Raw genomic sequence first — 14,193 nt, forward strand, 5'->3', positions numbered from 1 at the left:
TCAGTAAGGCAGCAGAGATGCTAAATGACACAACAGACCAAATATTTTTCCTTGGTCGGGGGAACCAGGTAAAACAGCTCCTAATGTCTTCCCAAAATAAATGACTTAATTTGCAACAGATCCTGGAGAAATTCAAGCTTAACAGCATTCTCAGCAACAGTAGAAGTAGAGTAAAAGGCAATTCGGAGAAGATTCGTAGATCCATTGGAGAAACAGGCTAAACTTGTAGGCTGGCTAGTTCACCAGAGAGAACTGCAGGGAGGGGAACAGCTGGGAGGAGTCTGAGGTGGCATCAGAACAAATCTGAAACCCTGACCTGGGAAACTGTTCCTTCAGAGCCCAAATTTGATTGGATTAGTCTGTAGGGCAATTTATGCCCCAGGGCACTGTTGAAAACAATAGATCTATCAGCCAGAAATTAGTGGAATTTAACAGCGGGGTGTGTGATCAGGGAAGGTGTCAAAGACAACCCTGCCAAAACCACTGCCTTCCCAGAGAGAGTGGGGCACAACCAAGTCTGCATCCCTCAGGGAGCAAATTAGAGGTTTAACACTTCAGGGAGTAATGGACTTCGCTAAAATACACCAGCCAGTCACTAAAGAAACAAATACGTAAATAACAATAAATAGCTCCAGAAGGTATGGAAGGGGTAGCAGGGAAAGATTAGTACCCAGAGTTCAACAGAATTGTCTAGTTGGGAAATAAGCCTGACAAACACAGACGAAGGACAACATCCCTAGTTGATGGGATCCAAAAAATCATCCTTGGATCCAATCAATCAGTCTTTCAAGCATCTGTTACCTGCAGAGAGCCCAGAAGTTGAAGACCTGACTACCAGACTTAGAAGATTTCTACTCATATGTTTCTGGAGTTTAATAACAGTGATCCAGTGGGAAATTTAAAGTTAGCAGTCACAAGTTCATTCAGCAGATACTGAGCACCAAATACACTGTCATCTGCTAAATGTGGATTGAATTAACGGAATCTAATTTCCCAAGAACTTATGAAATTTTTTCTCTTTTCCTCCTTTATTATTTACTAATAATCTTTGGCAGAAAGAGTGAACAGTATCATCTTAACTGAGGTTAATGCCTGAGGTCAACTTAAGTTCATGCTCTTGAACTATTTCTTACTTTGAATGATTGCTTGTTATCAGTATATCCCTAAGAAAATATTAGAGTATTTTAGTTAACTTTATTTCCTACCTGGACACTTTCAGTAATTCATTTTGCAGACTTTAAGCAAAAACAAATAATTATAGATTACTGTGATTAGAATTTATAGATCACATTCATAAGGACACTGGCCTGGTGATTTTCTATGAGATAAATATAATAGTTTATTATGGTTCATAGCATTATTTCAATCAAAGGAAGAGGGCTAAAAAATGACATCAAGAGTTCGTTGAATGGGCTTCCCTGATGGCGCAGTGGTTGAGGGTCCGCCTGCCGATGCAGGGGACACGGACGGGTTCGTGCCCCGGTCCGGGAGGATCCCGCATGCCACGGAGCGGCTGGGCCCGTGAGCCATGGCCGCTGAGCCTGTGCTCCGCAACAGGAGGGGGCCACAGCAGTGGGAGGCCCGCGTATCACAAAAAAAAAAAAAAAAAAAAAAGAGTTCATTGAATCAAGTCTTATTACAAGTGAATTTTTTTCAGCCTAATTTCACCCCTTGTCTCTCCAAATTCTTTATAATTATATAATATTGCTACTCTTAACTTTGTGTAATTTTTTCTAGAATATTTCCTTTGCTCTCTCCCTTTAACAATCAAGTTTTGATTTTTACAGTTTCCTCCCATTTTCATCCTGATTATGTCAATTTTTTTTTTTTGCTGTCATTCAATTTTATCTAAAAAGAGGATTTTAGCTTTTAACTGTTTCATAGTCTACTTTTTATCATGAGTTGGTATGCATTACATCTTGGCAAAATGTTTTCAGTTCTTTTCTCAGGCCCTTTTGGAAAATTCTTTCTAATATCCACATAGCACAGGTGCAGAAACAAAAGCTGGGAATCACTGAAAATGTTTTCACAATCACATAATGATTTGTAGACTACTCAAGATTAGCAGTCATAATTCTGCGGTGTTTTGTGTCTCTTTTAGTCCAACTGGGTCATATTGGCAAGTATCTCCTCTCAAGGTAGACAGCAATGTCATGTGTACGATCTTTCTTACTCTGAACTTTTTTACAAGCTACAAGAAAATATTTTTTCAACTTTTCTATACAAACATAGTTTTGTAATTGCTTATACCTTTTCATACAGTTTTATATAGTTTCACTCATTTCACACTTATCTTGCTACATCTTTATTCTTCTCATTAAGTGAGATTATAAGCATATATTTTTGTTCCTTTCTCATCATAAATAAGTTCTATATGAAGTAAAAAAATTTTTAAACTCCCTTTAATGCCAAAATACAATATTAATACTTTCTTCTATCATTGTTTTAGAAGAAAAGTAGTGTTGCGAAAGACAGTAAAAGGCTCTGATTTAAAAGATTATTTTTGTCCATTCTAAATCTATGAGGATAAAATGAGAAATGTTGAAAATTACGATAAATCATAGAAAATATACCTCATTTTCATGTTTATAATATAGTACTGCCTTCCTTCTGGTTCTGTGTTCCATTAGGTTTGTGAAAAAGGAAATTTAGTTCAAAGACACAAAGAATCAAATTCTGATGTGACAGGTAATGTTCTGCTTTTACCCTCTCATAAACAATTAATTCATTTCCTCAACAAACACTTTTTTGTGCTACAGCTTTGAGGTTATCACCGTGCTTTGTGCTAGGGATATTAAGACTATACTATACCATTTCTTATTCCCAGGAACTCATCTTTTAATAGGAGGAGACAAACAAGTTAAGCACGGTGTTACAGGTGCAATGCCTATAGTCTGCACAGGGTTCTAAGGGAGCACAGAGAAGGGAGTGGTCAGTTAGACTGGAGGGTTGGATTGAGTGGTCCCTGTACTTGAGAGATATCGCCGATTTGAAAGATTTTTCCCAAAACAGAATATAGGGATTTTATGTTTTAAAAAACATCTTGGTCCTTTTGTGATGAGCCAGGAGAGAAATTAAATTTTGGATTATTCATTTGCTTCTGTAGGAATCTGCTAAGTCTAACATAAATCTCTGAATCTCTAACATTTCTGGTATATTTTTTTCTTAATTTTTATCTCGTTATCTTTACTTGAGGTCCTTTGAAAAATATTCATAAAATTTAAGCAATATTTTAATTTTGTCTAAAATACTTCTTTAATTTTATGTGTGTATATATTAATTTTTATACATTTATACCACACTTATTTTCAAAAAGAATTTCAGGTAACTTAATTAAAAGTATATATACAAGTACATAAATCCACTTAGTTTATGATACAGCAGGCTAATTAAAAATAGAAATGGAAGTAAGAACCACACCTAGGAAACGAGAGAATTTTATTATAATTAAGATGGTTACTTCATTGAACTTTAAATTATTCTTTCTCATAGTGATCAGCCGAGCAAATCAGTCACTTTTTATATGTAACTTTTATATATTCTTCTGTTAAATTTAATGTCAGAAATTAAAGAACACATTTTAGAATCCTTATTTTAGACTTTTTTCTATACACATACACTCCATGTTAATTAATCACAGGTTATTAATTAATCTTCAGGGTTTTTGGCAACCTATGTTTTCATTTAAAAGTACAGGATATTATTAACTTCTTTACATGTTAGTAAATGGTGAAAGTATTCCATTGTATTAGTGAACCTTTATTTAGCCACCCCCATTGTTAAACATTTTTTTCTGTTGTAAACAACAATGAAGATGTTTAACTCCCTATTTGTGTATATTCTTAATTATTTATTTATAATAGATTCCTAGAAAGGAACTGCTGACCCAAAGAGTATGAACATTTTTTTAGACCTTACTATAAATAGCAAAAATGCAACAAAAATCATATAAGATTTGAGAACTGTTTGTATTAATTTCATTGAGCTAAACTATTTACATATTATCTGCTAGCATTTTTCATTTAGAAAAAGATAAAAATATGAAATGTAAAAGAGTCAATGAACTATTTTCATGCTACTAAGGAACTTTTACCATCTTTTCTAGATACAAGGCCAGATATATCAGATGACTGTACATTTGATTATTTCAGAAGACAGTTCCCTAATCAAGGTTTGTGAATAAGATGGGAATATAGACAGTAATGTGTAATCACCTATCATCTGAATGTAAGCTATTTAATATGTATCTGGTCAAGATTTACACATAAGAAACTAGAAGATTATCTTCAAATCGGACAGCCAAGGAACAATTCACCTTCCCAGAAATTCTGAATCTCAAATTTTAATTTTTCTCTCTAACTCTAGAAATATAAAAGACAGTAGAACTTCCTTATATGTCAACTTGATGTCTTGTAATTTTACCGAGTCGAAAAAAATATTTTGAAAAATATTATTTTCAAAAAAATATTATTCATCTCATTGTCTAATCTTTTCATTCCCATCTCATTGAATCTTAAAGCAGAGAGAAACCGAGAGCACCCTACTCTCACCTCCTACTGATGACAGGACCCAGGCGCATCCAACTTTTGATTGACTACACTTGGTGACAAATAGTTTACCAAATTGCAGTCACTTCATTCCATTGTTAGAGAGCAATGTTCTTTTTATGTTGAGTTAAAAACATGTGTCCCTGTAAATTTAATTCACCTCTTTAATAATACAAAGCAAAAAAGAATGAAAAGACCTTAAAGGTAAACATTTCTGACCGACTCATTTTCCCTAATTCTCCTTGAAATAATAACAAATATAATGCCTCTTCCACATGACAGACCATAAATATTTTTTAAAGCTATCATTTCCCTGACACTTTCCTTCCATTTCTTTCAGCCATCCATAATATGATTTGTATTTTACTTTTTTTACTTTTACTTTTTGTATTTTACTTTACTATTGTATTTTACTGTTTTCTATCACTATTCAAGCTTGAATGAAACTGAACACAGTATTGCAGATGTCATCTAACTAGGACAGCCATTCCTTGGTATCTGTGGGGGACTGGTTCCAGGAACCCCACGGATAGCAAAATCTGAGGATGCTCAAGCCCCTTATATAAAATGGCACAGTATTTGCATATAACCTATGCATATCCTTCAGTATCTCTAGATTACTTATAATACCTGTACAATGTAAGTGCTATGTAAATAGTTGCCAGTGCACAGAAAATTCAAGATTTGCTTTTTGGAACTTCTTGGAATTCTTTTCCCACTATTTTTGATCTGCAGTTGGTTGAATCCACAGATGCAGAACCCATTGATATGGAAGCCTGACTGTATACAATAAATTATCATTCTCATTTGCTTCTTTCTAGATACCAGATTTCCATTAATGCAGTCTAAGATTACATGTTTTTTTGAAAATTATCCTAAAATATTGACATATTGGATTTACAAATACTCAAACCTATAAAGTTTTATTTTCATAGTGCCACTGCTAACTTACGTCTCCTCCATTCTCTACTTCTTCAATTTTGGTTTGATATCTTGGTCCAGTGTACTGAGCCTTAAATTTATTCTTGTTAAACTAAGTCTTCTTAGATTCAGCCTTTCATGAACTTGATCTTGATTATGTCATATTGTTGTACTATATACATGTGTATATACCTTATACATATATACAATATATAAATACATATCCTATATCTGACCTCTTGTCAAAGCTTCAGCTTCTTTATCTGTTTATGTCTTCACTTAAATGTCCCTTATAGCCAAATTCAAATTCATCTAATCCCACATTGAATGCTGTTCCTTCTGTATTCACTATAACTTTGGTAGCAGTACTATCTACATAACTACCCAAGCTAGAAACCTAATAGTTATCTTTTTTTCTTCTTTCACTTCCACCATTCATATCTAGATAGCCACTGAATCCAACTGATTTTACCACATAATCCCTTTTGTCTCCACCTTAACTACCATCATTCTTTTCAGTGCTTATTTATCAGAAGCACTTTAGATTTCTAAGTGGTCTCCTTGCCACCAATATTGTCATCCTAATTCCACCTCTCATACTACCATAAAAGCAATCTATCAAAAACAGAAATCTGATTAATGCCACTACCTGAAGCCTTTCAGTAATTCCCAGTTTTCTAACAGTGGTTGAAGTTGGCACAGTCCTGAGACTTCAGTTTGTTCTAGGCTTTCTCTTTTCAATTTTTTTCAACTTTTAATTTTTAAATAATTTCAAGAATAGTACAAAGAGCTATATCTATCTACCTACCTAGCTGTATTTTCCCCCCAATCCATTTTTTGTAGACATAATGCTCCTTTATTCCTAAAGGGCTTCAGCATATATTTTCCAAGAACAAGAACATTCTCTTACATTAAAATAAGGAAATTCAACTTTGATACAATACTACTTTGTATCATACTGTAGTGAAATTTTGCCAAATGTACCAATGATGTCCTTTAGGGCAAAACTTCTCCCTGATTGAGGCTCATGGATTGCATTTAATTGCCATATCCCTTTATTCTCTTTTAATTTGGAACATCTGCTCAGCCCTTCTTTGTCATTCACAGCACTGGCACTGTGAAGATTATGGGCCAGCAGTTTTATAGAATGTCTGGTTTTAAAACTTTAGAATTATCTGGGGAGTTTATGATAATCCCAGCTTTGAATTCTGGGTTGGCCTTTGTTGTCAACCCCCAAATCTGCATTTTTAATAAGGTACCATAGATAATTCTGATGTTGATGATCTGCTCTTTTCGACTCACCACATTGGGAACTATAGTGAGAGTCGGTGGGAGGCCAAGCATTTGGGACCTAGCCCATCCAACCCTTATTCATCCTGAGTAGCTTTCATGTACAATTTTTCTTCCAATAATGGTCTGTTACTTTAAAAACAAAAAATTTTTTTTGACAACCACTTGCTGCATCAGAGAAACCAATTCCCTAACATGACGTACAAGACTTCCAGTGAACTGGCCCCTGACTGCCTCTCCAGTTTTACCTCTTGCCATTCTCTGCCTTTTCCTTTACACTGCAGCAATGATGATCCTCTTGTGGCCTCAAAATACACCAGTCTTCTCACCTCCTTGCCTTTGCTCATTCTGTCTTCTCTGCCTGAAACATAATTCTCCCTCTTCAACTAGATAAGCTACTTCATCATTTAAGGAGTAGGTATCAAAGTGTAATAAGACTCATATACAGTTCATTACAATAAGAGTGAGATAGACTGAGTGATAACGATATGCACAAATTGCTCTGGTTGCTCAGAGAAGGGCATGTAATCCAGCCTGGAAATCTCAGGGAATGTTTTCCTGAAGGAACTGATCCTTAAATTATGATCATGATTATGATGGAGTCTTAAGCGATAAGTTAGGCATTTAGCAGCAAGAGGAGAGTCACTTCCTTGAATTCTTAAAAGATTAATGTCAATGGTTTTGTGATCTTATTTATATGAAAATTCTTTCCTTACTTGAGATGAACTATGTCTGGGACTGAAGATAAGGCATTCAGAGCCTTTTGACTCCTGACATCTCTCACCAATATTTATTCTCCCCTGTCTAAACAGAAGAAAACTCTATTCAATAGAAAAGACAGGTGCAACAGAGGAGCTGAGGGATTCTGCTCTTTGTCATCCATCAGTATTTTAAAATAATCCCAGCAGAAAAAATCTAAACATTATTTGATATATTTTCATTCTGAATATAGCTAAGTAAAATTTACTTCTTTTTCTCAATACTTCATATCTGAGTTCATCTGGTATTTTAACCTTCCTGATACTATTCTCCTGTGGCTCAGTCACTCTCTTATAATCCTCCTTTGTTACATAATCTCCTTTCCATCTTTGTTCATGTTCTTTTAAAAATCTGATGTTTATCTGCTTCGCAGAGGTCTCAATATACTAGCCGATGACTGTGCTAGATACTGGGCTACAATGGAAAAAAATATATAGTCTGTTCTCAAGAAGCAGAGAGAGTGACAAGTAAACAGACAGTAGAAACATAACGGGATAAATGCTATTTACTGTGCCATGATATTATACAGGAGTTGTTTGGGGATAAGGGAGTATCAGAGAAAGTTTCTCAGAAAAGGTAACCGTTACGGTTCCAGGGCCCAAATAAATAAATACTACTTTTTCTTTACCAAGTTTTGAATCTATTAAAAATTAAGACAGAAGAGTAGGGCAAAATACTAGCAAACTGAATCCAGCAACATATAAAAAGGATTATACACAGTGACCAAGTAGGATTTATCCCAGAAATGCAAGGTTGGTTTAACATATAAAAATTATCCACCTCCAAGAGTAATGAAAATAAAAACAAAAATAAACAAGTGGAACCTAATTAAGCTTAAAAGCTTTTGCACAGCAAAGGAAACCATAAACAAAATGAAAAGAAAACCCACAGAATGGGTGAAAATATCTGCAAACAAAGCGACCAACAGGGATTAATCTCCAAAATATACAAGCAGCTCATGCAGCTCAATATTAAAGAAACAAACAACCCAATCCAAAAATGGGCATAAGATCTGAACAGACATTTCTCCAAAGAAGACATACAGATGGCCAAAAGGCAAATGAAAAGATACTCAACATCACTAATTATTAGAGAAATACAAATCAAAACTTACAATGAGGTATCACCTCACACCAGTTAGAATGGCCATCATCAAAAAAATCTATAAACAATAAATGCTGGAGAGGGTGTTGAGAAAAGGGAACGCTCCTATACACTATTGGTGGGAATGTAAATTGGTACAGCCACTATGGAGAACAGTAGGGAGGTTCCTTAAAAAACTAAAAAAAGCTACCATATGATCCAGCAATTCCACTCCTGGGCGTATATCCAGAGAAAACCATAATTTGAAAGGATACATGGACCACAATGTTCATTGCAGCACTACTTACAATAGCCAGGACATGGAAGCAACCTAAATGTCCATCAGCAGAGGAATGGAAAAAGAAGATGTGGTATATATATGCAATGGAATATTACTGAGCCATTAAAAAGAATGAAATCATGCCATTTGCAGCAACAAAGATGGACCTAGAGATTGTCATACTGAGTGAAGTAAGTCAGACAGAGAAAGACAAATATCATGATATCACTTATACACGGAATCTTAAAAAATGGTACAAATGAACCTATTTAACAAAACGGAAATAGGGTCACAGATGTAGAAAACAATCTTATGGTTACAAAGGGGGAAAGGTGGAGGAGGGGTAAATCGGGAGATTGGGATTGACATACACACACTACTATATATAAAATAGATAACCAACAAGGACCTATTGTATACCACACGGAACTCTATTCAGTACTCTGTAATGACCTATATGAGAATAGAATCTATAAAAATGGTGGATATATACATAACTGATTCACTTTTGCTGTACAGCAGAAACACAACATTGTAAATCAACTATACTCCAATATTAATTTAAAAAGAAATAAAATTAAACAACGTAATACACATTAATTGAAAAAAGAACAAAATGCACATGATCATCTCAGTACATGCAGGAATAATGTTTGGCAAAATCCAACATCCTTTCATGATTTAAAAAAAAATACGCAACAAAGTAGGAGTAGATGGATGTTCCTCAACCTGATAAAGGCTATCTATAAAAATCCCACAGCTAGGGCTTCCCTGGTGGCACAGTGGTTGAGAATCTGCCTGCCAATGCAGGGGACACGGGTTCGAGCCCTGGTCTGGGAAGATCCCACATGCCGCGGAGCGACTGGGCCCGTGAGCCACAACTACTGAGCCTGCGCGTCTGGAGCCTGTGCTCCGCAACAAGAGAGGCCACGATAGTGAGAGGCCCGTGCACCGCGATGAAGAGTGGCCCCCGCTCGCTGCAACTAGAGAAAGCCCTCGCACAGAAATGAAGACCCAACACAGACAAAAGTAAATAAATAAATAAATTTTTAAAAAAATCCCACAGCTAATATCATAGTTGATGGTACAAGACAATGCTTTCCCCCTAAGATCAGGACCAAGACAATGGAGGTTTAGGCAGGGCAGTTTGGAAAGAAGAATAAATACAATGCATCCAGACTGGAAAGAAGGAAAATTACCTCTATTTGCAGAACACATGATCTTGTATGTAGAATATCCTAAGGAACATACATACATACACACACACAACCTACTAGAGCTAATAATCAGTTCAGCAAGGTTGCAAGATAGAAAATCAACATGCAAAACTCAGTTGTAATGGGTGAATTGTATGGTATGTGAATTAGATCTCAATAAATCTGTTGTAAAAATCAATTGTATTTCTATATACTAGCAATGAACATTCTGAAAATGAAATTAAGAAAATTCCATTTACAAAACATCAAAAAGAATAAAATACTTAGAAATAAATTTAACAAAAATAGTGTAATACTTGCACGCTGAAAAGCACAAAACACTGTTGAAATATATTAAAGAAGATTTAAATAAATGGAAAGATTCCCCCACATTCAGGAATCAGAAGACTTGTTAAGATGGCAATACTCACCAAATTGATATACAGATTCAATGCAATCCTATCAAAATCTCTGCCGAAACAGAAATTACAAGCTAAACCTAAAATGCATAGGAAATGTAAAGGACGAGAATAACCAAGGCAATTTTGAAAAAGAAGAACAAAGTTCAAAGAGTCATACTTTCCAATTTCAAAACTTACCACCAAGCTGCAGTAATCATAACAGTGTCGTACTGGCATAATGGTAGATACAGAGATCAATGAAATAGAATTAAGAATACAGAAATGAACCCTTATATTTTTTGTCAATTAAGTTTCAACAAAGGTACCAAGACAATTCAATGAAGAAAATAAGAGCATTTACAACAAATGGTACTGAGACAACTAGATATTCACATGCAAAAGAATGAAGTTGGACTCATTCCTTACACCAATTCATTAATTCAAAATGGGTGACAGACCTAAATGTAAGACCTGAAACTACTCTTAGAAGAAAAGATAGACATATAATGTAAGCATAGTAAGGGGACTGCTAGCTTTAAGCTCCAACATGTAAAGGGCTGGATTTGGAGAGTAGACCTTTGTTAGGGAGAACGTTCTGGATAGTTTGCAATGCTTACTCTTCCCCCCCCCCCACCACAGCCAGCCCCTCCTAGCCGCCTTGTCTCATTGAAAGGTAGGGGGAAGAAAAGCTAAGAAATGCCTATTAAGGTCACAGCCCAGGGACACAGACCCACTAAAAGACTAAGATTTAATAAGATTATAGGATGTTCCCTTTCCCCATACCTTACCACCACACCAACATGACTCCAGTATAAGAACAATGATTTACAGCTAAAAGAGCTGCAAGCCAGACATGTATTCTATCTGATAAGTGGTGCTTAGGGAACCCCAAAGACAACAGGATAGACAAAAACAAGGCTATTATAGGAATTCCTATAATGTATACACACACACACACACACACACATATACCTAGCACATCATATTCAAACTTCAGAAAACCAAAGACAAAGACAAAAATCTTTGAATTTATCTTTCTCTGTCTGACTTATTTCACCTAGCCTAATGCTCTCAAGGTCCTGTTGTCCCAAATGGCAGGATTTCCTTCTTTCTCATGGCTGAATAATATTCCATTGTGTGTGTGTATGTGTGCGGGTGTGTGTGTGTATATACACACACACACATACACACACCGTAACTTCTTTATCCATTCGACCATTGACTGACCATATGTTGTTTCTGTGTCTTGGCTATTGTAAATAATGCTCCAATAAACATGGACAGACACCTCTTCAAGATCTTTTTTTTTTTTTTTTTTTTCTTTTCTTTGGATATATCCCCAGAAGTGGAATTGCTGGATCATAGTGTAGTTCTATTTTTAATTTTTTGAGTAACCTTCATAGACACATACAACTAGTTAAGGAGATAAATAACCAAAACAGAGCATAGTGTACACTTAGAGAAAAGAATTTGGAATTGATCGTCATAAAGGAGATTGAATCTCACAAGTCCAGATGAGAGAAGCAAGAAGTACTTCTAAATCAATTGAAAGTTTTTTCACCTCTCAAAAAGACACCAATGCTCAGTCAAAAATAATAGCTGGTGGATTCGCTAGGGCATATGACATGAGTGAACACTGATTATCAGATAATTCCCTTGATTGCTTGATGAAACTGAGTAAAATTACATTTCCTAATTCAGAGTTTGCCACTAAAATGCCCTGTGGGTTAACCAAAGGGGAAATTTTGATGACAGATGTGTTGGACTCTTATAGTGTAAAGCTCATTTTGTCAGATCTTACCAACAATAATGTTTTCTACAGTTATCACATGATACATGGAATAAAAAAGAAAAAACACTTCCTCTGGCTATTAGGTACTTTAATTTGAAAAATGGGGTTTCAAAGAATCTTGATTTCTATGAAGATTTTAATGAAACCACAGAAAACATCAAACCAAATATTGTCAATATGTTGTCCAAAGACAAACTAGACTTTGCTCATCTATCTGCATGGTTGGCTGACAATATAAAATGTATATTTTGGCAAATTTCATTCAGTCTATCAACTTCTTACCAAAGAAAAAGATCTGATCTCTTTAATGTCTTGCACACCTTGTATTTAAAAAAGAGTGTGGGGGCTTCCCTGGTGGCGCAGTGGTTGAGAGTCCGCCTGCTGATGCAGGGGACACGGGTTCGTGCCCCGGTCTGGGAAGATCCCACATGCCGCGGAGCGGCTGGGCCCGTGAGCCATGGCTGTTGAGCCTGTGCGTCCAGAGCCTGTGCTCCGCAACGGGAGAGGCCACAACAGTGAGAGGTCCACATACCGCAAAAAAAAAAAAAAAAAAAGTGTGATTTGCTATCATGTGATAATGAGGCTTTCATAATGAAATGTTTTGGTCAAGTTTTAATTTCCTCAAAAAATGTAGAAGAAGCACTTAATGAGATTTTCGACTTTACAGAAATGAAAGAGGGCAGTTTCCTTAGACCTGTGCCAATAAGGTGGCTATCATTGTTGCCAGCCACAGAAAAGACATTAAAATGTTGGTCTGCCATTAAATCACATTTTCAACATGTGGGACAAGAAGAATGGCTTTCTCTAATTTGCAAATAGTTTGAGATGGGAATAGAGGAAAGGGCTACAGTAAAACAATTTATATGCTGTTTCTCTAATTCTGTTTGATGATCTTTGAAGAGGTCATATGGAGCATAGAAAACGATGAACTGCACCTCAGTTGTTTGACATTGTATGTAGGTTATGACAGAAACTCATACAGTGAAAAAAAATGACATTTAGGAGGAAATAAGACTGACTCAGAAGTCAAAAATATGTCACCAGAAAGGGCAGCCAAGTTAAACAGCACTAAAAACTGTAATTTATTTGAAATCCACCTTCAGTTTAAGTTCGAATTACCTCTGTGCTTTAAAAACCTATTCCCTGAGAAAGAAAAGTTTACTTGCAATGATATCCAGTGTGCTTCAGAGTATCTAAAAACAGTGGACATTTTAGACATGGCAAACACTACATGATGAATTTAAGGATGCAAAGGGCCAAATGCCCAAAAGCCAGCCTACTAAATTAAGCCTGTAGATATAAAGTGGATGGACATTTTTGTAAAGCTGGAAACTAATTCCTTACAAGTCTAGAAACCTGCTATTAATAAGTACGGTCATATTCCATGATCAAATTCCCTTGTTGACAGGATATCTAACTTGCTGTCATTGCATTGGCCTGCCACCAGGGGTCAGCATAATGTGGGACTTCATAAGAGCAGACCTCAGAGGCCTTGACTTTGAATGTATTCAGTTTTACCACTACATAAAAGAAAAGAAGGATATCCTGAAGGCTGCAGGCAGTTCAGAGAAGTATTATTGGAAGAGGACACCCAAAGAGCAAAAATATCCTACTTTATCATGGAACATAAAGAAATGTCAATTTTTATTAATTATAAGTAATGTCTGTTTACTCAGCCCCATTGTATTTACATTCAACTTTTTAAAGGTCTTATATTTATGTATCTTAAAAAGACATAATATGGCCTATAAAATGTAAATATCCTATAAAGAGTTAAAATCTGTATCAGAGGAAAAAACTATTTATAATGTTATATTCTCACACATACTATTTGTTTAATTGGTTCCACTATTTATAACTACTAATTGCCACTGTTAACTAGTCCTACTGTTTTTCTTAAATAATGGCATTTATGTAACAAAAA

At 35.5% G+C, this 14,193-nt stretch overlaps 2 protein-coding genes across 8 annotated transcripts in view; one reads left to right on the plus strand and one right to left on the minus strand.

Annotated features, from left to right (window-relative positions):
- The window catches only part of AGBL3 (ATP/GTP binding protein like 3), an 82,227-nt gene that overhangs the window by 58,806 nt on the left and 9,228 nt on the right, over positions 1–14,193 (plus strand). The window contains 2 exon segments of the mRNA XM_029234181.1: positions 2,631–2,688; positions 4,106–4,171. Coding sequence (XP_029090014.1) covers positions 2,631–2,688; positions 4,106–4,171 — 124 coding nt within the window.
- The window catches only part of CYREN (cell cycle regulator of NHEJ), a 96,108-nt gene that overhangs the window by 29,508 nt on the left and 52,407 nt on the right, over positions 1–14,193 (minus strand). The window lies entirely within an intron of this gene.

The sequence above is a fragment of the Monodon monoceros genome, unplaced genomic scaffold (assembly GCF_005190385.1).
Source record: "Monodon monoceros isolate NGI ecotype Baffin Bay Population unplaced genomic scaffold, NGI_Narwhal_1 Super_Scaffold_2, whole genome shotgun sequence".
Taxonomy (NCBI): Eukaryota; Metazoa; Chordata; class Mammalia; order Artiodactyla; family Monodontidae; genus Monodon; species Monodon monoceros.